At 38.8% G+C, this 25803-nt stretch overlaps 1 protein-coding gene across 12 annotated transcripts in view; it reads right to left on the minus strand.

The window, feature by feature from the left end:
- Window positions 1-635: 635 nt before the first annotated feature.
- The window catches only part of STRBP (spermatid perinuclear RNA binding protein), a 125162-nt gene continuing 99994 nt past the window's right edge, over window positions 636-25803 (minus strand). For 4 of the 12 annotated variants that reach the window (XM_081067062.1, XM_081067063.1, XM_081067064.1 and 1 more), the window contains 7 exons: window positions 25238-25437; window positions 18514-18672; window positions 15334-15468; window positions 14990-15130; window positions 12218-12341; window positions 7794-7838; window positions 4070-5024 (listed from right to left, as the gene is read on the minus strand). In XM_081067062.1, the coding sequence (XP_080923188.1) occupies window positions 4948-5024; window positions 7794-7838; window positions 12218-12341; window positions 14990-15130; window positions 15334-15468; window positions 18514-18672; window positions 25238-25437 (881 nt within the window). In that variant the 3' untranslated portion in view covers window positions 4070-4947. Of the gene's footprint in view, window positions 2571-4069; window positions 5025-7793; window positions 7839-12217; window positions 12342-14989; window positions 15131-15333; window positions 15469-18513; window positions 18673-25237; window positions 25438-25803 lie in introns of those variants that run through there. The other 8 variants (XM_081067066.1, XM_081067067.1, XM_081067060.1 and 5 more) reach the window with 5 other exon arrangements.

The following is a 25803-nucleotide window of genomic DNA, read 5'->3' on the forward strand; positions in this document are numbered from 1 at the left end:
GGGTAAAAGTCCCCTCATCTGTCATTAAAAACGAGAGAGAGAGATCAATATTTAAACGAACCAGTTTGTTCTTTGCTATACTATAAAAACTGCTGTAAAAGACTGGGGTTATTTGTTATTCATTTCATTCAGTTCACTTACTTGGATAGAGGTCCACGAACATAAACCAGAGTTGGTTTCGGGCTGTCAAAACTGCCAGGGATATATTTAAAATGAGTGAATTTCCAAATGATGCCCTTTCAGTTGATGTCAGAGGGCCGTATTGTTAAATAATTTATAAATAAACTATTAAATAATTATCTTTTGACATTGCTAATGCATTATTTGCCTCCCAACCTAGGATATTTATAATAGGCCCGATTCCACCAATGAGGAGACTCGCAGACTTAAAGTGCTTCCAGTGGGCACAGCCTCTGTTTTGCTAATACCCAGAGAAGGACCTGGCATGTAATGGGCACTCGGCTGTTTGATCAGGACTGGAATGTACTTGCTACTAGTCAGCTAGACCTCACACAACCATTTATAGATGCCAAACCCACATTCAATATACATACAGATTCTGTATGGGAAAGAAAGTTGTTCCAGCAACCTTCAAAGTTAGTAATAAAAAGAAAACTGCTACTTAGAGACAAATATAAAACATAAAATTCATTTTAATCTCTATATATAAAATACAGCCTTAGCACAGAACATCTAACACATAGGAAATGCATTTAAGGGACACACTAAACGAAGCAAATCCTTACTAAAATATTTGGCCTAACCCTCACATCTTTTAAGTGAACTCCATGACGGTTGAGTAAGATGGGAAATAAATCATCAGGCTACCTAACCTAGAAAAGACAGGTGAGTTGCCTTAAGTCTATTTGGTCTCTGCAGACTGGGTCTTTACCATTCTGAGTCTTGCCAAAGTTGGTTCTGCAAATAGCTTACCTCAATTACATATTTTTCCATAGTTACCTTGATATTTTGGTTTTTTTTCCATTTTCTATTGCTATTTATTTATTTTATGGCTTCTTGCTGCTGTTGTATTAGGGCATACAACACAGATCAGAGATTTTCATTTCTCAGAGAAGTTTCTCCCCCTGAGAAATTGGCACTTCAACCCCCAGTTTGTGTAGCAGCTACATGTAAATGGGTCCCATCCTGTCAGCACTGCTGCCAATCTTGCTGCTCATGAAATTCCAAGCACTTTGGCCAAAAGAACGCCCTGATGTGAAACCCTCTTAGGTGAACTCTTTCCACCAGTGGATTCTTTTATTTAAACGGGTACGTGTGTGGGGTTCACATATATGTTCTAGCACAAATTTGTACACAAATACACACACTTAACTCAGCAAAAGTGAAGTCTTTCTTGAATAGAAAGTAATCACAAGGATATTAAAACAAATGCTGAAAATAATTATTTTACATTTAGATCATAAAAATTTTAAAGGTAAAGTGATGACATAAGACCTAAGAGATCCAATACATCATATATGATTGTCATATATGCATGTTGTGTTCATTGATTTTTTTATTACTTTTCTCTTTAATCAGAAAATAAAAGAGCTTACCTTTGTACACTGAGACCACAGCTTACAGTCACTAGATCTCAGCCTATTTTATACAAGTGATATGGCTACGAAGGTCCGAGGAGAACGAGAATAAAGTGAGATAAACGTGCTGAAAACTGCTTAAAAGTATTAACCTGAAATACACAGAGGGTCCAACACCAATTTAAAAAATACATTAACGAGGTATTCCCAGCTCTTCAGTTAATAATGGTGACTGACTGATTCATGATTTTCAAATATTCACCCAAATTTAAAAAAAAAAAAAAAGAAGAAAAGGCTAATAATACCAGCAAAATCTATCAGTGTTTTGTTCCCCAGGTTAACTATTTGAGAGACTTCAAACGACTCTAGGACTCTCACTTCCCCGCACCAAGCACTGCATCTAGTCAGCATGAGGTATGTTGGGAATCTATTGGACCAATTATTTTGCACAAAAGATGGGGTGCTCCTGAAGCCTGAAGAAGCCCAAGCTACAGGCCACATCCCTGGCTGGGTGCCAGCTCCCATGCAAAGAATATGGCTTCAAGGACGACCCCTATCTCTGAGAAATTATAGTAGCGCTAACTGACACAGTCAGGAATGCAACTATTCAATTTATGTGCTAAAAAAAGTTTAAAAACTGTCAGAAGATTAACTCACACACTAATTCTAAGTTCTACATTGGTCTGTAAACTCCCTGACAAGAGACTACACTGGGAGGGGGTAAGTACAGATATTGTTAGGTTTCCAAAGGAAAAGTTTGAAAACAGACACCGTGGCTTTGAGGAAAGTATTGCTCTTCTTTAAAATGTTCAGTCATTGCTTTCCAAAGAAGGTGTCAGAGTGGTGTATCTGAAAGCTGGAAAGCCTCATGGGGGTCACATTGCTCTTAAGACCAAGACACAGAAATTGCCATTTCAAGCCAGACAACCTGATGGTTCTAGAAGTCAGAGAAGAAATCTTGAGGGCCCAAGTGAATAATAAATGGTGCGACGCTCAGAGGCTGGCAATAGGGGCTGTCAATGAAAAAACCACCTACAGTGAAGAAAAGAGCAGAGAAGCAAAACTTTATGTTAATTTCACAGAATTGGGTGAAGCCAAGAGCTTCATTTATATTTCTCTGCTCTTTCAGCTGTAAGTGGAATTTTCATTACAAAATGGAGGGGTGGGAAGGGCAAAAGGTGGGGGGGACACTTAATTCATTACAAAATTTAAACAGTTGAACTTGCATGGTTACCACTTCTAACAAAGGACTGACAGCTCAATTATTTTTAAGTAAAGCAGAGAAATGTAAAAGTTTGCAGCAACTGGGCAGGTTTACGACATGTTAGTAACTTCCAACAAACAACAAAATAAAAAAAAAAAGGACTTGGTAGAAACCATTTGAAAGGACTGCCATCATGTTGGAAAACAGCACAGCTCCCTTTCCGCCATTGTGGAGGGGTTGGGTTATGAAGCTGAGTCAGCTACTTCAAAAGATTTTTCTAAAGAGAATCTCCAGAGAGATTCCAACTTGGAATGCAAATTTGACGATCAATTTCAAATAACAATACAGCTGCGGCTGCCAATTAATAGTATTCCAAAAACAAAGAGGACTATTGTAAATATTGAATTAATAAAAACTGGACAATACCAGCCATGCTTTTTCTTCTCAGTGATGGCTCTGTTTCATCCATAGGTCAGCAAAACGAATCAATGAAACATGAAAACTCCCAGCTGAAATGGGCCCTCTTGTTCATGTCTAGCCACTAATGCACAGGATGAGAATGGTAAGTTCACAGCTATTTCTAGCAAGTGATGAAGTTTTATTAAAGTATCACCCACCACTAATAAAAGACAAAAGGTCAAGGAGCAGAAGTAACAAACAAACCATTGTGTAATAAACGTACATTTGAGAAGCGACGCTAACATTTGTTTTAAATTGCCCATTTCACTCTCACTTAGTGGTCCCAAAGAAATCTGATACATAAATTTGCCATACTGTGTGAGGCCCGTTCTCACTGATGGGCAGTGTTCAGCTCCATGAAACAGAATTTAAAAGGGAAGAGGAAAGCTAATTCACACTAGAAAGGGGCATTTTTAAGACACAGCAACTTGTACATATCAACATGGGACCACACTGTTGCCTTCATGGGGGTGAGTACCTTAATGAAACCATTACCTTCTAGTAACATCATAGGCTTTCCAAACAAGGTGAGAATGCACGTGGAAAATTCAGGTCTGCACCCTTTCCAAAACAGCACCATGTTACCGACTGGTTGTTTTCACCAGCTTAACTGGTGTCTTAGGGATAACTGCTGACCCATGGCTGAAACCTGTCGCTTTTCACAGCAGCACTCCACAAGAACTGGGACAATCGAAGAGCAAGTTTCATGGGGACCCTGTTGCTGCTTTCGATTCTGATGTGATTGAAGAGGAAAAGAGGACCCTTCAGTGAATCCCGGAAACACTGCTAACCTTCTATCTGCATGAAAAAGCCAGGGGGTGAACACAGTACCTTACAGAGTGAAGAAGGCCACAAGAACAAGAGAGGGTGATTGATCGATTAATTTATTATTTTTTTTAAAACTTGGAAATTCGGAAACTAAAATAATCACATTCCTCCTTTCCCATGTCGGGGTCGTGCCATCATTTGAATAAGCAATGCTCAGGGGACAGAATATACCTTGGTCATGGGGCCGCCCTTGCACAGCAGGAGCACAAAGGGCTTACAGAGTCAGCGGGTGCTCCGTCTAACGACCGCCTTTGTTTTAGCAGTTTGCTTACAAGTGAATGGGATTTCTAGGGCTAAGTTATTATTAGTTTTCAATTCCTTGTAATTTGATACCAAAACATATCAAAAATAATAAGCTAAAACAATATTCAAACCCATATTTTATTGGCTTTAATTACACACTGCAATATTTACAAAGTTAAAGTTTAAATGAAAAGTCTCTATTGTATTAAAAAAAATAACTACAGCCCGAATTAAAGTGCCCTGGGGCAAATACATGTCGATCAGCTAAGAATCAGTGACTGCATCAGGAACCAGGCAGTACTCTTGTTACAACAAAGCAGTTTATTTATGATCAGTGTTTGAGACTCTATACAGCCTTCGCAAATTTAATTTTACATAATCTGATACTCTTAAACTTTGAACTGCTAGACTTATTTCCCTACAGCAGAAGGGCTGGTATAAGTTATTTTCCGGAAATGAGGTACCGTTTCACAGAACTAGTTTCTTTTTTTTGTTTGTTTTCAAGTTTTAGAGAACTAAATTTGCATTTGTTAAAATCAAAAAGTAGGAAAGATGTTCTTTACAAATAATTTTGATCAAGTATGTGTTCAAAGAAAGCAGGATAAAAAGGCTTTTTCTCTAACATTCTGTATTGTACTGTATTGTTGTTCAATAGGAATTAGCTTCTGTCATTTGCTAAAAGAATGAGTAGTGGGGAACAGGATATGTTGGGAATTTCATAACGGGTAACAGAACCATTCTCTTGGGTAAACCTACAGAGAAAAGAAACGGAGAGGACTCCAAATAAGTTTGATAATCCAATAAAAATTTCAGGTAAAAAATAATCTTACGATAATTATCATTAACCTTTTCCAGATTAGTCAGTCAACATGTACCATTTTGGAAGAGGCTCACGATCTCTCACAGACTCCAATATTGAAATTGTTCTTAATATTTTGATAATATTTTCCACTCAACATTAAGATGGCTACATCACAGGAAGAACGCTATTCAGAAAGCAATTTCATATGAGGGAGCTGCCATGAATCCTAAAGATCGAAAGCAGTGCTATTAATATTCTAAAGTGACCCTAGAAATCCATGTGGGTTCTTAGTGTGGCCCATCACTATTATGGGAGAAACAGGGTCCAAAGCACATCTTTGTGCTCAGACCTGAGCTCCCCAGAAAGACAGCTCCAAGTGGAGTCGGCCCAGGTGCTTATCGTGTTCATGGCTACTGCCAATATTGGCATGGCAAATCTGGAAAGATTAATTACTGCCCTAATTTTGTAATTAATGAGTTCTTGTGGCCTCACAAACTTCTGCATACTCAAGCCATGATTTGAAACCTGCTCCTATTTCTGTTCTAATCTCTAACCTATGGAGAAATCACAAAGCAGCAACAGCAGGTACTCAAGAGCACCAGATGATCAGAGGGAAATTACCCCACATGCAACAGCTTTACAAAGGCCAAAAGACATCATTTACCTTACAGCCAAAATAAAGCATCGTTTTTAGTAGGTTGGCATCACAGTAACATTTAAAAACCAAATCTTTTATGTGAAAAATGGGGGCATCGAATTTCACCAGCTTTGGAAGTCAGTTATATGGCACATGGAAGAGAGGAGCCTTCTGAAGTGGGGCTCAGAGGCCGCAGGGTGAAAGTAGAATGTTAGAGGAAAGGGAGGAACAAGAGAGACAAATTAAAAAGGACTGAGGAAAAACGTGAATGTAGCTTACAGCCTAGATATAAAAGTGTTTTAAAGGGAAAAATAACGTTCTAGCAAATCTGTACTGAAGAACGTGTGATATACTGTGCCTCAAAGAAACACAGACTTCAGAACCTGCCCAAGGGGACAGGTGCTTGGTGCTCCCAGGGGCTTCTTACAGTGAGTCAGTGAGTCAAATGCACCTGGCTGCACTGACCAGACCCACCGTGTTTCCCCGACAATATGACCCAGGCGGACCATCAGCTCGAATGCGTCTTTTGGAGCAAACATTAATATAAGACCGGGTCTTATAGTAAAATAAGACCTGGCCTTATATAATACAATAATATAAGACCGGGTCTTATATTAACTTTTGCTCCAAAAGATGCATTAGAGTTGATTGTCTGCCTAGGTCTTATTGTCAGGGAAACGCGGTAATTCCTAGGAAGGATGAGGTCGTCAGGATATCCAGAAGCTGGCTGAATGGTTAAAGGCAAATGGCCAAATCAAAAAGAGCTTGACAATGGGTATTTAGAAGAAATTCTTGGTGAGAGCATAGTCTGGAATGAGTGCCCAACTGCTAGTCCCCCTCTATCTGAGAACATGGGACTGTGGGAAATGTTGACGAGCCCTGAACAACGCAGAGTGCCTGAGGAGACATGCAGGTGAAGGACGCAGCTCCAGACCCTGCAATGGGCCTCAGAGAAAACACACCCCAAATACTGGCCACCCTAACAGCTTCTCCACATCCTTCCAGGATATAAACTGCCTATTTTAATGGGGAAAAGGGTCAAACTATTCACTTTCTACTTATTTCGATAGTTATGAAATCAGATGAAGCTTCAATTTAGCAGTGTCTTAAGGACACGTAATTTTCATCCAAACAAAAATGGAAAAGCTGATGCATGGAAAGGAAAGCAGAATGACAGGGCTGGTGGCGCCACGCGCTGCCGAGCGCAGGGGCTGTCCGTCCTGTGCATGTGCACACCGGGCCCCGCGCACGGGCACGCACACACACTCGCGCACGCTTTCTCACAGGCGCACACATGTGCTCTCCTCCCTCAGTGACAAACATCTTGCATGTGACTGATTCTATAGCATGTAGCACCTGAGGTAGGAAAATGTCTAAGAGATCATATCACTGACTCCAAACCTATTGCCTCCATTGCCACATAAACCTCATTCAAAAGTTATCCAAAGGGCCACTGAGGTTCATTTCTGCATTCGCTTTTATTTTTTATTTTTGGAGAGAGAGGAGCCACTCCTGTGATTTTCTAACATGTACTACAGACTTTCTGCAGTAAAACTTAAGTAACACTGCTGGTGATAGCCCCCTATCACCTCTCTGGGACCCGTTTACTCCACCTCTAAAGGAAAATTCACAGAAGAGGATTACAGCTACAAATTTGAAGTGAGCATTTCCTACCCCTAACTGAAATCCCCCACAGTTCACACAGTTTCAAACCAGGAATTTAAAGGTAACTGCATAACTGGCAGGCAGCCAAGCTAGAAAGTGCATATGGCCCTTCAGTAGCCTTTGAATGGAGTGTGAGTTGGCTGTAAGAACTACTTAAAATATTTAATTCCAGTACGGTCAGAAACAGGCAGTTAGAACAAGCAGTCCTGCAATCAGGCAAAGCAGAGAGAAGAGCAACTCCAACCAAACCAAGAACCACAAGGTTGTGGCATTTTCAAAGGGAATTGAAGTTGGGTCACTAGAATGAATAAGTCTGAGATCCTCCAATTCATTTAAAGAAACCCTACATACAAACTGTGCTTGGGATTGCTGTGACAGAGTCACTACCAGGAGAAACCAGTAAGATGCTGTACATACCATAGGCAGGGGCAGCTGTGCTGTAACCATATGGTGTTCCATAGCCTAGTGCAAAGAAGAAGAGAGCAGATCAGTCCAGGACAAAGGGCAGCTGGCATTGGCCCAATTCACAAGTACCACCAGACCCGGGACCTTGGGCCCTGAGGATTTCTTCCAGACGCTGGATGAACGGGAACCAGAATGGCTCTAGTCTACTGGTCCCCTCGGGCCTGTAAAACGGAAGCCTTTTGCCCGGCCTACAGGATGCCCTGACCTACCAGAAGCCCCTGGGGCCTCCATCTCACGACGCTGGACACACTGTATTGTAATTACCAACTCCTTGTCTGTGTTCCCACTAGAGCGACAGGGACCAAGTCTTACACATCTTTGTATCACCTGACCCCAGCAGAATGTCTGGCATATAGCAACCACTCGCTAAATATCATTTGTTGAACCAAAGAACACTGAGAACCACTCAAATCACCAATTTCTCTTTGCTGGAAAATGGAACTTCTTAAGTCTCTTTTCAGAAAGCAGTGACAGAGCTGGCTGAAGCCTCAACTGCCAATAAGGCGGGCGCGGATCAGGCTGTGGACCTGTGGGCGAGGTCCACGTCTTGTCGGTATGCGTAGCCCTGGCCCCAGCCCAGCACAGGGTCTCTCAGTAAACACTGGGAAATCGACATTAGCATCGGTCAATGTCAATAAAAATGGCTCATACTGTCAATAAAAACAAATACAAAGAACACAGAAGGTTTTGAACCAGTTGGGTCTGGCATAAGTTTCTTGTATGTCTTGAGATGTATGACTCCTGAGTTGCCATTTTCTCATCTGTAAAATGGGAAACCTTCCAAACTACTTTATAGTGTTGTAGAGATTAGAAATGCTATGTTAATCGAAGCTACAATCTTTAATCTTTCAGTAAAACAACTTTAAAAAAATATAAATACCAAATCACTTGGGTAAATCTCTAGGAAAAAAATTGGTATCTAAAATAGAGCAAGGGCACAGACTCTCCGTGGCCGCTCACACTACACCCCAAACAAAGTAAGTTTTGTTTGCATTACAACCCCTTTGTCTATAATCATTTCTCCTGCTCAGAATTTTTTTTTTCCTCCTTTTCTAATTGACCAACTACAACGCATCCTTTAGATCAGGACCAAATACCACCTCTCCTAGACTCGCTAGTTACTCCTTGGTCCACCCACGCCACAGCTCGCATCGCGCTACGTGATGTTTACTCAACGGCCTGTTCCTACCCATCTGAGCCTGAGCGCTCACTAGGGCAGATGCCAGGTCTTCATTGAATGCCCAGTTCTTGTTTGAGACAAAACACTCAAATGTATGCTAAACAAGTCAACTGCTCATCTCTCTCCTGAGAGATGAAAATGTTTCACTTTTCAGTCTATACTTACGTCATATACAACTGGGATAGTACAACTTAGTTTTACTCTTAGTCTTTGATGATCAGTAGTATATTTCAAGAGGACACTGAAATAAGCAGCTGAAATAAGCAGCAGGGACAGTGTCAGAGGCCAAAAGAGAAATTAATGCTTAAAAAAGCAAGTTGTACATCAAATCCAGGAAAAGGTAGCTGGTTGGCTAAGGCTACAGTTTCAAGGGTTTTACCAAAACCTCCTTTGAGAGAGATGAAACTATTCAGCTGGACACTGGGGCTCTAAGCCTGAATTCACCTCTCTCCCTAGCAAGGTGATTTTAACCTGTTATGTAACCTCTCTGAACCTCACAGTCTTCTGCAGTAATTGAGTCAGCGGGGAATATAATTAAATAATATATGTAAAAATACTTAACTATAGTGCCTGCTGCACAAATGGCATAGTACCTATTCATAATGTAAACTGACCTCATCTGAATGTAGGTTATAAAAGGACTTCATTTTTAAAAGCTTCAGGAGACAGGCTTTTCAGAGGTCAATGCAATGGCTTAAGAGAGAAGCTACTACGGAGCAGACGAGCCTGGCAACAAGCAGATATAAATGATTCCCTTCACAATTACTGCCACTAGACGATGGCTGCTTTCCCCTCGAGCAGGAGGTAAACGTGCCAAGAGTACGCAACCACAGACAAAACCAGATGAAGCCCCAACAGAACACGTAATCAAAGGCAGGAAAGCTCATCAATAACTTGCCTGTTACTGTAAAATGAAAGCTGCTTCCTTTAAATAATGCAAAAAACAATTACTAAATTTCAGTAGAAATAGTGAGATGCACAGAACAATGTCTTAAAATTTTGGACATTAAACTGTATCAAACTGTAACTAACCTTTCCCCCCAACATTCCTCTTTCGGCATCCTGTCTCCTTAAATGACACGATCATCCAATCTAGTTCCTCTAGCTCAAAATCCTGGGAGATATCCTTGAAACCACACTCTTTCATTCTCCATATTAAATCCATCAATTTTGCTTCCAAAGGACTCGTTTAATCTATTCACTTCCTGCTACCCATCTACTTCCCTACACCCACTGGACACATCACCGTCTCTTGCCTGGGCTGCTAGTTTACAAAAACCTTCACTGTCTTGTCAGACCCACTTCTGTCCTTCCAATCTATTCTTCACACTCTAGAGTGATCCTGACAACAGAGTCTGACCTCTGATCTTGTCACTTCTCTCCTTAGAATCCTTCACAACTTCCCACTGCACTTAGACTTCTAAGACCAAAATCCAAGCCACAGCCTCCAGGACCGGGACTGAGCACCCAGTTTTAGCTCAGGTCACTCTCCCAGCATGCTCTCCACATTACATTTTGGCCTTCCTCCAGTTCTTCAGACCAGCCACATTCCCTAGCACCAGCACCAGGTCTGCGCACATGTCCTGCCCTCCGCGGGCAACACTCTTCCACCCCACCCTGCTCTGAGTTAACTCCTACTCATTCTTCAGAGCTCAATTCAAGTGGTACTGCTCAGGGAGGCCTTCAGGGACCCAACAGACCAGGGCAGGTTTCTCTGTTCCATCCACTCATAGCATCGTGTCCTCCTCCGTCAGCATCATCCCAGTTTACAATTGGGATTATCTGACTGGTATGTCTCACTCTAGACCATAAGCTGCATCGGGGCAAAATCCATGTCTGGTGTGTGCCAAAGCAGGCATGCAATATTGGAATGAGCAAATGTATTCTTAATATGACACATCTTTGAGCTATGCTCCTGGAATCAATTTCTAGAAGCATAATTCCAGTCACATCATCCATAGACGTTCCCAGACAGCCTATTCTAACTCTTTCTTAGGAGGAAAAAAAAGAGGTCTAAGTAAACTTCTTAGGAGTGTTACATAAAAAAACAATGACTGAATAAAATCCAATCTTTACAACAACTTCTTCTTGATCAACAACTACAAGAGGTTTACTTGTCAAGTTAAAGGTTCCATATTTTCAATACTGCAGAGAACTTGATTTTAATGAGACAGCTGTACACCTATTACTCAAATTACATAAGGACTGGCCCTAAGGATTAGAAGAGAAGGCAGAGAGAAGGCATCTTTCCCCACTCCCACAAGCCGTGTGGTGAGATGGAAAGAATACAAACTTGGGAATTGCAAACACCTACTCTTTGCTCTGCTGTTTACTCGATGTCTCACACTCGGCCTTGTCTCCCTAAACCTTAGTTTCCTTCTCTGGAAAATGGAAATAATTTCTACTTGAGGAAACACTGTGAAGATTAGAAACAATTAAGGGAAATTATTTATATGAAAGTATCTGGTATATAGTAAACTCTGGATAAATCAGTTCCCCCTCTTCTCTTTTGGTACTTCTTTAGTCTTTGACGATTCCCCAATATTGAGTTAAGGAAACGCTAATAAGGCCAGGCTTCACACCAATTAATTAGCCTCTTATCAGCTTTTTCTATCCTGTTACACGTCATCTATCTCCTACCCTGTTTCCCCAAAAATAAGACCTAGCCAGACCATCAGCTCTAATGTGTCTTTTGGAGCAAAAATTAATATAAGACCTGGTCTTATATTATGTTATACTATAGAAGACTGGGTATGATATATTATATAAGACCCGGTCTTACAGTAAAATAAGACGGGTCTTATACTAATTTTTGCTCCAAAAGCACATTATTGTCCAGCTAGGTCTCATTTTCGGGGAAACACGGTATCGCCCCCCCTGAATCCACCCTGCTCAGATATCCAAACTCCTCAATATGTGGAATATCTTTCAGCTTCCTCATTGTCAACATGTGTCCCCTCAACCAACTGCAGAATTCCTTATCTGTTACCTCATTCCAGGAAGCCTCTAGTCACTCATCAGATTCCAGGAGAAAACCTATGACATTCTGTAGATTCTCTTCAGTTTCTGTGCCCACCCATCCTATACCCATGTTATGTTTCCAGAGACCGTGTATAACCTTGGAAAATAAAGGAAATGCTGTTCTTCAAACTCTGGCTCCCAAAAGGAGGCATATCTCTTGAGGGTTGTACTGTACCTGGAGCTATGTAGCCAGGAGCAGCTGTGGCCCCAACAAAAGCTCCCCTGGTTAGAGTTCCTCTTCCTCTGCCCCGAACAGCCTGGACTGCTGTGGACACAGCAGTATTCACAATACCCTTTGCCTGTTAAAATAACATATTTTCGTTACCGAGAGAAATAAGAACTATCCTATCATCTCTGTCATGTACAACTTCTATGAGAAACTTGAGCCTGCGGATGAGAAATGAGTCGTCTATGACCTTAGACGTTCACTTTATCATCTGCAAAATGAAAATGACACCTACCATACAGAGTTATCCTGGAGAAAATGATGGGCACATAAAAGTATGTACATAACTTCTTTTCACTTGAGGGTTACCCAAAAAGAGTTCATTTTCTACATACAAATTTCAGTAGTCAAATTACATCTAAAAGTCAATTTAGGCCTGACTAAAGTAATTGTAGACACTTGATACCCAGGTTCAAAATCCATTGAATTCTCTGCCCACAGACAGAAAAAAAAAATACTGCAACAACAGCAACAACAAACCACCTCGAATCAGCTGAGAACCTGAATGGTTTTTTTTTTAAAAAAAGAACTAAGACAGGAAGACCAAAGATGTAGATGCCAGTTTCTGCTCTAAGTTACTGAGACTTCAGGAAGTTTCCTGTGATTTCCTTGAGCCTGTTTCTCCTGGGGGTGGGATGGGGAGATGTATCATTCATTAAATACATAAATACCAACTCTAAAGTCCCTTCATGCTCTAAAAGGCCATGGACTCTGGGAAAGCCACATAATCTCTCTGAGTCGCCCCAGTAATTATAAAATGAGGATAATGATACCCACTTTGCTTTCCTTACTTCAAGAACAACTGAGAAAATAGATACTAAACTCTTAAAAGCAGACGACGTAAGTCACGGACTAACAGGACACAGGGCTGCTAAAACATCCCTTTCCAAAACTGAAATTTTAAGAAAACCAAAAGACATCTACTTTTAAATTAAACGTTATACTTATTTTCTAAAAACTCAAGCTAGCAACTGCCTGCTATGGGCAAGGTGCGGGGGAGGTGGCAGAGCCTCAGAGCTCACTGTGATACAGTCCTCAGCACCCCGCTGGCTGCAGGAGCCAGGGCACACACACACTTGTCTCACACGGCAGTACCATCATCCTCTGCTCCTCCTAGGTCAGCTTCTAAGGCTAGTGGGACTGGGCAGAAGACAGTTTCAAGGTCGGATGTGTCATACACAGGGAACTGCCATTTTTCTTTTGGGCTGAAAAAAATCCAGCCCACAAATCCAAAATAGACCGCTTCTTGGCTGTCAAGCACATTGAACACAGGAGTTTACAGCTTCTGGTATGGAAAATTTCTAAAAATGAGTGAACTTCAATCAGACATCTTTCTTTCGTTTTTTTTTTTTTAAAACACAGCTTAGTCCAAAGTAGTCAGGAAGCAACAATCTGGTGGCAACAGAGTGACTTCACACAAATCAAAGTCATGTCTACTAGTGCAAAACTTCATTACTTAGTAAGTCTCTACACGTAGGCTTTTTAAACATTAAAATTAACTAACCAAATACAAGATGTAACCCATAGGAAAAACACACCAAAATAAACAAGGTAACAATTATCTTTCTACTAATTTAGAACATATTTCAGAAGATTTTAGGAAAAGAAAATCCACTTATTCTCTCTCTACATGTCTTCCTCTGCAATTTAAACGTTTTATTTTTATTTCATCTTAAAAATTAATTTTACTTGTTTATATTCTGAATCCTAAAATTTAAGCAGTGTTTATTATGGTAAATACATGAAGGTTAAATGAAAACAAATTTCTAAGACGGATCTAACATGCAATAAACAATAAAATGCCCATGGTCTTTGGAAGAAGAAAAATCTGGTTTTAAAGGGAACCTCTACTATCAATTAACTTTATTATTTTATTACATGCAGTATCTTAATTTCTTCAAGCCTTGTTTCCTCATCTGTAAAATGAGATCAATTCTACCCTCCTATAAGGACTTAATATATGTAAAAGACATTGTTTAACAGAATCGTAAATAATCTAAGCTTCGGTCTATTAATATTTGTAATTGATTTCTTCCTATCACATAATACATTCAGACTTATTACACCAGTACTCTCCATGAGGGAGAAAATGTAGCTTATGTTTATTTATGTATCTCTTGTTCCTTCACAGTCGTGCACGTGGTACACATCTAGAAAATTTTTTTGAATGTTTAACTGAATGGATGGAGAGTCTGTTATCCAAAAGCATGTTGTTAGGAAGCCATTTTTCTAAATGCTTTCAGCGCACTGACATTCCCAACGAACAGAGGTAACACGGGGCCAATCTCTACAGTGCCATCCCCAATAGGAAACCCAAAATAAATAATGCAAAAGTTCAAAACTAAAAAGGAACTGGACAAGCATATGCAGACTCTGATGAAAGCAAGGCCCAACCACTCTTGGCAGCTTCCCTAAACTAAACAAAGGCTAACATCTCATCAAAGTCCAAATCCCTCAACACGACCTCATCAAGAGTGACCTAATGCCCTCAAGTAATGTTAATAGTCTCTTTAATATATGATTTGCCTAGAATGACCTCAGAACAGGGGACTACTGACACATTTATATTATTCACGACCTAACCCAAAGTAAAGGTTGGTAAACCCAATAAAAAGAAATAATTTCAGAAAAAGCGCAAGTGGCACTAAGACAGAAAAGAAGAAAATTTAATTCTGGTAATATTTTCAAAGTTATTACAAAGGTTTAATGCTTAACTCATACCTGAGGGATAATCTTCTTTTTCTTATTATTCGCTGCGTTGGGCCCAGAAAACAGCTTCTCCAGGGCAGCTAATGCTGCACTTGCTTTTGCCACTTTCTTATTTGGACCCGCACCTCTGAATTTCTGTCCATCTACTTCTACCTAAAACCAAGAATAACACTTTGCAGTTATCCCAGGCAATTCCTCTATGTAATTTTAATTTAAATGTATCATAACACAGAAAATACCAAACATCAAATAATGCAACAAGAATTGACTCAGTCTAAAATTTTTTTACATATAAACTCAGGATATCCTATGCCTTTAAGAGAAAAACTAAGGTTGGCTTGTAGCTAGGTACACACCTCCATTACAAAGCGTTTGTCATGGCTTCCTCCGGTCTCCGAGATGAGCTCATACTTAAGACCTCTTCTTTTTTCATTGAGCTCCATTACGGGGTTTTTGCCACTTGCTGTGAGGATAGGGCCCTGAGTTCTTACCTATAAGGAGGTTCAACCGAGTCAGATTTTAGAGTATGAAATGTCTTATTAATAAAGTTATACTATGTCTCTGTTGAAAGAGAGGCTCAGAAATTGTACTTTAAAGCACTGAGGGGCTAGGACACATAATCACCTTTATAAACAAATAACAAAGTGTCTTTAAAGGTATGGAAACTATAAGTAATAAACATCACAGTCAGTCATCTGGCCAGCCTGCCGGTGAAGCAGGGCTGTCCCAACAGATCAATGTTCAAGAGCAAGGTAACCGTGCCATTACGTGGTACTCTAATGTCTCATCTGTGGCATTTGTGATCTAAGAATAATCATCTAAATGACTAATAAAGTGGCTCGAACAACTGAGGTTCACATCTCAGCAGAGTATTCACTGTTCTCGTATTTAGGGTTAGGAGAAAATAACTCAATTTAGGATGTAGGAGAAAAATGCCCCTTCACACCTCTCAGTCTCTCTAAAGAGATGAAAGGATACCCAAGGTAAAAACAGCAGACTGCAGACTATGGATTCTGAAATTTAGAAATAACATGAAAAGGAGTCATTTCCTGTCCTTAAGGAGCTCGAGTGCAGTGGGAGCGACAGATAAAATCACTGTGAAACCATGTGCATTATAGAACAGACGTAAGTTAGGGAAACACAGTAGAAGGAATCATTTTCTAGGACTATCAGGATGGTTTTCCTGATAAGAAAATGTGACAATGTGAACCCACCCTTGAAAGTGCTAGACCTCCTTGAGGAGAAACGAAGGTGAAGGGCATTCTGGAGAGAAGAAACAGTGAAGCAAAGGCCTAAGAGGAGGAAAGAACAGCTGCCAGGGAAACAGCAGTTTGGATAAGGAGTGAAGAAAGTAAGGCAGGACCTGTGTAGAAACACCCTTGACAAGGGACTCTGCACGTCATACACACGAGCTCTGGCTTCACTGTGGACAGCGGGGAGCCACTGAAAGACTTTAATCTGGAAGAGTTCATGATTAGATTCATGTTGTAGAAAATTACTTTAGCAGTAGTAAAAGAACTGACTTGAGGAAGGATAAGAGTAGAGGAAAGCAAGAGAAGTAATTCATGTAAGAGTGTGAAGGCTCAAATGAAGGAAGGCTAACACCAAAAATAAAACAAACCACAAAAGACTACAAAACTATAATTTTGAGAAAGGAAAGACCCAAAGATTGAGTACTTTCTGAGGTTAAAGATCATGTCTTTAATTCCACCACAGTAATAGCTCAAGAGATGCTGACCAAAGAAATGAACACCCCCAAAGAATTATTATGTATAAAAACCTAGTGGACAACCACATTCTCTTAATGAGTACTCTGTGCTGATTTGATAAGTCGCTGATGCAGTACAAGTGAAACACTAGACAATTCTTAAAGACAAATTTAATAAACATTTCTGGATCTTTTGTAATAAACATCACTTCTTGAAGAGTTAATATAATCTACATTTTACGAATTTCAAGGCAAATTTTCAGTCTCCAGCTTTAAAGGGTAATGAGTAAATTTTGAAACTAGGTCTATGGTAATCACTCCCTGCTTCCCAAATCTGAAATCACTTTTATAAAAATGAGTCAACACATAAAAATATTTGCATTTCTAATCAGTTACTGCTCATTTAAATAAAGAATAAGGGCTTTGTTCCTCCACCTCCACCCCCAGACATCATACAGAAACAAAGCACAGATGCATTCACTAGCCAAACCTCCATCTACTCATGTGGCTGCCCACACTGCTCTCTCCCTTCCTAATTCTCCTTGAACTTCACGGTCTGAGTTTCACAGTGAACAAGCTAGTTCTCTTCTTAGTATTTACACCATTGCCAGCACAGTGTCGTGCCCTGCTTGTGACTACCTCTTATGAATGATCTCTCAAAAGCCAGGTGCCACGTGTTATCCTCCACATCACACGAAGTCAGGCGAGATTTGCACAAGCCTGAGTCCCCCCATCAGTCCCCTCCACACTGGCTCACCTGGCACTCCTTACTTAAACATTCACTCTCCAACTCCTTTACATCTACTATTCCTCTGACCTAGAATGCCTTCTTTCCACCTCTGCCCTAAAAAATTCTACTCGTCATCTAAAACCTAGGTCACCTTTTACTCCCTTTGATTTTACACGTGTGTTTAAGTTTCACAATCACTTCCTCCTTGGAGATTTTACATTATGTTCATTTTGCAACCATAGTACTTATTGCATTACTTTATAATTAGTTATATATGTGTCTGTTGCCCTTGTAGCCTGAGGGCATCTTGAAGCTCTAGACACAATGTTTTCAGCATCTGGCAGTAAGCATGTACTAAAAAGGGTTTATAGACTGAAAAAAATTCCAGCCCACTAAGTCCTTAATAAGTACTCATTCTTACAAATGACAAAATATTTTTCAGGTATTAATGTAAGCTCTTGCTGTCACTTTAAAGCCAATTTTCCTTATGAAGAATGCAATAAGCAAGGGCTCCATGAATTCCCAAATCGGCTGTGAACACTCAGTACCTGGATTCTGTCTCCTATGCTCTGTGGGAATAAGCTCATTGGCCAGGACTTATTCAGTCCGAGGAACACACCAGGTCAAGCTATGCGCCCCTCACAGCTGGTCCAACTCAGGGATGACCCACTGCCCCCCATAGCTTAGCAAAAACTTCAAATAGTCCTAAATTTCCTCCGCTAGATCTTTTGGGTTTTTGTTTTTCAGTTATCGTTGATACTCTTGATAATGTAATTGTGATATACTGCTTCCATGGCCAGCAAAAGGGAAATGCTAGTTAAAATAGGGTAAATTCATATGTTGTGCAGTACACAGTTATGTTTACAGATATTTTCAGAATTAAGGGGGAAAAATCAAGATGTAAAACTGCATGAAAATGACTGCCTTCAAAAAAATACTCACAAAGGCTGGATGGAAATAAAACAAAATAATAATTGCTGCCTCTGGAATACATGTTTGCATATACTTTTGATTTTATTTATACTTTTCCATCTCTCTCAAATTTTCTACAGTGAAAACAGATTACTTATTTTCTAAGGAAAACATATATAAGTATACCTCTAAGGTACTGGAGGTTTCAGTTGTAGAATTTCCAGTATTATTGCTTGAGTTTGAAGACACTGTTTCATTTTTGCCTTCATTATCTGATTTTTCATCGGAACTCATACATTCAATATCTGCATCAAAGCCTGTTGGGTATCCCATTGCCTGCAATACCTGTACAAATTACATTAAGATTCAGTTTTATTCAAACACCAGAACCCACAGAGAATAGATGAAATATTGAGAAAACCACTTTCAAATCTACAACATTTAAATCCATGAAACACCTTGTAGGAAGAGCAAGATGGTACTAAATCTACAAATCCTTGGTTAAACAAGTTTTACCTACCAGGGTGTCACCATAGAAAATGGGGAAAACGTCCAGAATAATTAGGTTTAAATAAAGGATGAGAGAAATGCAAACCTGAGATTCTTCCTGGTTCATTTCATTTGGAGGTAAAAGGTACAGAAAATAAGCAGCAGAACCAAGTTCAACCAATGGGATGAGGGAAAAGGTAACATAGCACACTATAAAAAGTATACGGGACCAGGAAAGGAAAAGATGCGAGGGTCTAAGCCTGTATTTGTCCTCTGGTCCTCAATTTTCCAGTCTGCAAAACAGGAGGACTCATTAGGTGACCTCTAAATTCTATGACTCAATCCATTAGGGGAGATTAGCACAGAAGAGCCATCAAGAAGTTTTCATTACCTTGCAACCAATTTGCCAGTCAATTACAAAATCACATCTGAAGCTTTCTAATATCGACCTCTTTTGCTTTTAACTTAAACCATAATTGAGACTTCAAAGAAAAGATTCAGTCTCTAGGTTTATTCTCTACACTGAGTGAGCCAGAAACAATTTTAGGTTTGTGTTTCCATCCCTGCCTTGCAAGGCCTGGTTACTTTATGGTTCCCACCAATGTTCATTCTTATAGTTCCATTCAGTGCCTGGCATTACTCATCTTTTAAAAAATAAGGTTGTCACAAAATGAAAAGACAACCTACTGATGGGAGAAGATATTTGCCAATGATACATACGATAAGGAGTTAACATCCAAAATTTATAAGGAACTAATGCAACTTAACACCAAAAAGACAAACAATCCAATTAAAAAATATGCAGAGGAAGGACCTGAAGAGACATTTCTCCAAAGAGGACATACAGACGGGCAACAGACAATGAAAAGATGCTCAATATCATTTACCATCAGAGAAATACAAATTAAATCCACACTGAGACACCACCTCACTCCGGTCAGAATGGCTATCATCAATAAATCAACAAACGACAAGTGCTGGCGCGGATGTGGAGAAAAGGGAACCCTTGTGCACTGTCGGTGGGATTGCAGATTGGTGCAGCCACTATGGAAAACAGAGTGGAGGTTCCTCAAAAAATTAAAACTAGAACTACCTCATGACCCAGCAATTCCACTTCTGGATATTTACCCAAAAAAAATCCAAACCACTAACTCAAAAAAACATATGCATCCCCATGTTCACTGCAGCATATTCACAACAGCCAAGATATGGAGGCCACCTACATGCCCATCAATAGGTGACTGGATAAAACCGATGCAGTAATTTATACAACGGAATAGTACTCCGCCATAAAAAAAAGAATGAAATCTTACCGTCTGCAACAGTGAATGGACCTAGAGGGCATTACGCTAACTGAAATAAGTCAGACAGAGGAAGACAAACACCGTGTGATTTCACTTACATGTGGAACGTTAAAAACAAAATAAATGAACAGAGAAAACAGAAACAAACTCATAGATACAGAGAGCGAACTGATGGTTGCCAGCTGGGAGGTGGCAGGGAACTGGGTGAAAAAGGTGAAGGGATTAAGAAGTACAAATTGGTTGTTACAAACAGTCACAGGGATGTAAAGTACAGCACAGGGAATATCTTCAATAATATTGTAATAAATATGTATGGTGTTGGGCGGCTGTACTAGACTTACCAAGGGATCACTTTGTAAGTTATATAAATGTCTAAATACTATGCCGTACACCTGAAATAAATATAATACTGAATGTCAACTGCAGTAGAAAAATTTTTTTTTAATGTAATGTTTTCAGAACTGTGTGTGCGGAGGTGTTTGTGCACATGCACGTATTACATGAAGGCATGCCTTTTAAACCTCCTTCCAGCTTATACTGTTTTTTTAAGACATATGTTCACTAGCATGTTTTTAAAAAGCCTCTTTAAACCGGTTGATAATGTATTGCCAGTTACTAATTTAAAGGTCTATATCAGAGAGAGATTCCTAACGATCCCTGTATTTGTTTCAGCTTTCGACTAATGTTTTAAGGTGCTGGAATGTAAAAGCAATGTCGTAATTCTTTACAATCCTAGCTATGCCTAAAAGGTGTCTCAAAAAACTATTCTGAAAACTGATTAGAGGACGTGAGGGGTTGGTGACCTGGGGAGGAGATTCGCCACATAGGGACGTAATAAGAGACATTTTTGGGTGGAAGAAATATTTTATATCTTGACCAAGGTGTGAAGTAGTGGCTGATTATAAACCTTTGCCAAAACCATATACCTAAATACGATTAATTTTACTGTATATAAATTATACCTCAATAAACTTGGTTTTAAGGAGACCAAAACAAAACAAAACACCCTATCCTGATAGCCACACGAATGAGAAGCCAGGCAGCCCAGACTTTATAAACAACGGCATCTTGTATCAAGAACTCTGCCAATATAAATAAAACAGTATTACTCTAAACAAAAAAAATGGGCATAAGCAGAACTCTGTACCAAGAGAAATTAATTCACCCAATTCATATGGAGAATTTGGCACTCTGCTGAACATTTCAAATCGTAAATAAAGTCCTTGTACTCATTGAGAGTAAAGCCAAGAACCCTTTTTTAACATCTCGAGTTCTAAAAATTGTCAGGTAGTACTTTACACTAAGACAATAACATCACTTGGTTAGATCCTCATCAATATTTTATATATATATAAAAAAAATACCTCCTCCATTGAGCCCTGCAAATATGCTCTCCCTGAGAAATCTCATCTCTGAGAGAATAGTTCTCAGTCTGGAATTAACACTGGCTAACAAACTGCAAGTCAAAAGCCAAGAGTCACAAATACATTTGATTTGTATATTCCAATAAAAACTAGAGACATGCAGCTTTCCCCAGTTTAACACTGACGGTTAAAACAGTCTCATGTGAATTATTTAGCACCACTTCTCTCTGCCCTTTTCTCACGTTATCAGATTCATTTATTTACTTAATCGTACTGACATACTTCCATACACTTATAAACAGTTGATATAACTCATAGATAATGTGAAGGGATACAAAATACTTGCAAAGCAGCATTTCAAATTAAGTCGTTTTTCTACGAACATATATTATGAGATTATTAACTAGTATATACTATAAACATTTTTTTAAATAAAATAAAAATTAAAAAGTAGGAAGTTCTCAGATCTCTTGAACCAGTTTGTTTGGAATAAATATTAAGGCCAAAAAACAGCTATACCAAAGAAAAGTGAGTTTCAAATGTGTAGCAAACTAAACAAACCTAATACACACATTCATGGAGCTCAAAATCACAAGATGATTCCTATTCAAGGTGATTGGGAAATCCAGTGTATCCATGCTTTTTTTTTCTCCTGAAAGGGGGTTGAGGCTGAGAAAGATGATATCCTCAAAGACCAGGGGCCAAGAGTGAAAAGAAAACACATGAAAAAACACTCTACTCTATGGCTCTCCAACTCAAAACCAAGGTCACATTCATGGCTTCTGCACATGATGGCTCCAAGAAACTCTCCAAAGAGTCTTCACTCTTTGTCCCCTTCTAGATGATCTTTTCCCCACAATGACTAATATTTTTTTCAATGAATATAGCTGATGATGTCCCCAAATGTGTTCTTTGTGAGGGACTCTAAGGAAAAAGGATTCAAAGGAGAAAGGGATTGGTCACTCATCTCCATCACTTTAGGTTGCCTGCTGCTGGGCAGCCAAGGCTCTTGTGACAGAAACTGATTTCTTCTTGTTTTGTTTTGATTTGATTCTATGGTGTGATTTGTCTTAACAGGTCCAACCTCTCCCAAGGTGTGATGTTAGGAATTCAAGGACTTTTATCAAGTGGGACCTATTTTCATAAACACATGTTGGATATGAAACTCTCACAAACTCATACAGAACCTGTAACATGTGGTATAACCTTTATGGATGGCAATTTGGTAATAAATGCCTAACACAGAATAAAAATCCCAATACGTATTTAATAAATTAATGGATCATTCAAATAGGCATTCTTCTTGACCTAGTAATTCTATTTCTAGACTGTATTTTAAGGGATCATCAGATTAGTTCAAAAAGATGTAAAGCAATCAACTGGAAGCAACTAAATTTAAAAGGATTAGTGACATGGTAGACTGATAATAATGAAGTATGCCATCATTAAAAATGAGAACCATCTTTGGGATAACTATAAAAAAACTCCTATTTTTAGATAATCAAAGAAAACGTGATCCTAGTTTAAGTATGTATTTTGTAGGTCCCATCATTCTTTATCTGAAAATCTTGGGCCAGATTTTCAGAATTCATAACTTTTCAGAGTTTAGAAAGATAATACAATAGTATATTTGCCACCTATTTTTCAAATCTCCAGTGGTACTTCAGGTACTATCTCATGTCTGTACAAACAAATATATAAAATATTCATACTAACTGGAATAATAAAGACAAAAAATACCCTACATCAATTCAGGTCAGGCTTTCCCATCAAGTGAGTTTGCATCAAACTTAGGGAAATATTTTTCATTTTCAATGCTTTCTGGATTTGGAATGGCAGGTTAAAAGGTTGGAGTGGAAGGATTTGGCAAAATACATACGAAAATGTTAAATAGTTATTAGGAGAACAACTAGCACCCAAATCTTGTCATACTGCAAAATTTGCCTCCACTAACTCACCCAAATTTTAACGAACTGTAACTTGCTGTGAGGCCACTATCTTCCAGGAAATGTTACTATAAGCAACAACCAACAACCTGTGTCTCTGCATCCTAGCTGCCTTTAAAGGATATCACTGCTATCCCTTCTTATGAAGACCTACCCAAGGACAATGCCTACATGCCACTGTACCAAAACAACTGCGACTCTCATAATCAACTGTCTGTCCTTATGTCACTGACTGAATTGATAATTCACAATGTTTTTGTGTCAGATGCTAGAGAACTTAGGTGTGCATACCAGTATGTGACTCGTTCTCAGCATACATTATTGCTAAGTTATCAAAATGTATTTTTAGCATTATTTCTGGACTCACTTTTCCCCACATTCTTGGTTTTCTTTTTCCTGCCTCATTTTAAACTCATACTATTTCATCATACCTGAAGTACCTCTTCTGTAAATAAGACAGAACATAAATAACACATTGTTTTATATTTTTCCAGCTTGATTACTATTTTTCTGCATTTTTCTTATTACTACCTGATATATATTTATTCGTTTGTATATGTGTTGTCTGTTTCCCCATCCTATCACACAGGAATGCAAGACCCAGGCAGGCAAACATTCTGTTCACTGCTATAGCTTAGTATCTAGGATAATGTTTACATCCACATTAATACTACAATGATCATCAGTTTGGGGAATATAATCGATAACATTGCAAAGATTGTATAGGTGTCAGATGGGCACTTGTCTTATGAGGGAGCCCCCTTCAGGGACAGTGTAGATGCCTGACCACTGCACTACACCTTAAGCTGAAGGTGAATAATAATGAATGTCAACTACAATTTAATATGTATATAGTCATGGGATGTGGAGTACAGCATAGGGAATAGAGTCAATGGACTTGTAACAGCTATGTACAATGTCAGAGGGGTAGTACATTGGGGGATTATCACTTTGTGAGGGGTGTAAATGTCTAACAATTACCTTGTTTTGTACACCTGAAAAAAATAATAATACAATGATCATGAAAACAGACCAATTGTGTCTCATACCATACTGTTACATAACAGAACTTTTCTTAAGCGAAAACTGATCCTCGGTCTACATGATCTTTGACATTTTCACACTTGTCTCCAAGAGGTCAAATGTACTCATAGAGAGATTCCAATATTTAGGAATTTTCTACAAACCTATGTGGATGATTGATTGGTTCAAATCCTGGACCTTATTCCCTATGGAAATACTCTGAAATACGAAAAGGCACCATGCACATGGATAATGATCAAATTTATTTATGACAGAAAAAAATCTGCGAACAGCAAAATAGTCAATGATAGGGAAATGTTTAAACAAATACCATCCATATCATGTTACTGATACAGCCATTAAAAATTATTTACGAAATTTTAATAACATGAAAAAACATTGATGACATGTTAAATGAAAAAAATCAAGATAAAAATGCATATACACTATAAGCTCAACCTAAAAAAGCAAAACAGGGAAAAGATATTGGAAATAAATAAACCAACATACTATATAAAAATATTAATGATCAGCCTCAGAGATATGCAACTGACTTATTTTTTATTTCTTTACTATTCTTCTGTGTTTTCCAAATTTTGTATAATCAACACATACTATTTTACATCCAACAAAGAACTATGTGATCCAGAGGTGATGAAACTCTATACGTGTATGTTTCTGTCATTAAAATCTTGAACAAATCTGTTACTTTACTATTGGAGAATCAGCACCTTATTTACAACCTAAAATAACAAAGCAGTGGCAAGGAAAAGACATACTATACCTTCACTGCTACATGGAGTTTTGCAGTTTTCTTGGATGGTCCTGAGGCTTCGTATGTGGTACCATCCACATCTACAGACATTGTGAATACTGGGGCATGGACAGGGCCAGACTGGGACAAGAGCTTATACTGAAGCCCAGGTCTGATCTGATTTAGCCTCATTAGTGCATTCATAAGGTCTATTGCTTTACTATCCAGAACTGTTAAAGAGAAAAGAACGAAGTCAGAAATCAAATCATTTTGCTTTAATCTATGCATTTCTACGTTCCTCCTGACCACTATAAACTCACTAGATTTTTAAAAAGCAAGAATTTCAAAACACACATACCAATTAATTTCACTTTCTAAGTAGTTCTAAAATGACTTCTTAAACTATTATGCTAATATCACTGTATAATATGCATTACTATATCTCTACATTAATTTTAGTTTGTTGGTATTAACATATCTTAAGCAATGAAGCTTGGAAAGAAAAGAAGTTATTCAATCATTAATTTTTCCGTTATCTGAAAACACCAATTCAAATCAATCAAATTCTTCATAATTTTTATTTTTCTGACACCATA

This window comes from Rhinolophus hipposideros (genome assembly GCF_964194185.1).
Source record: "Rhinolophus hipposideros genome assembly, chromosome: 11".
Classification (NCBI taxonomy): Eukaryota; Metazoa; Chordata; class Mammalia; order Chiroptera; family Rhinolophidae; genus Rhinolophus; species Rhinolophus hipposideros.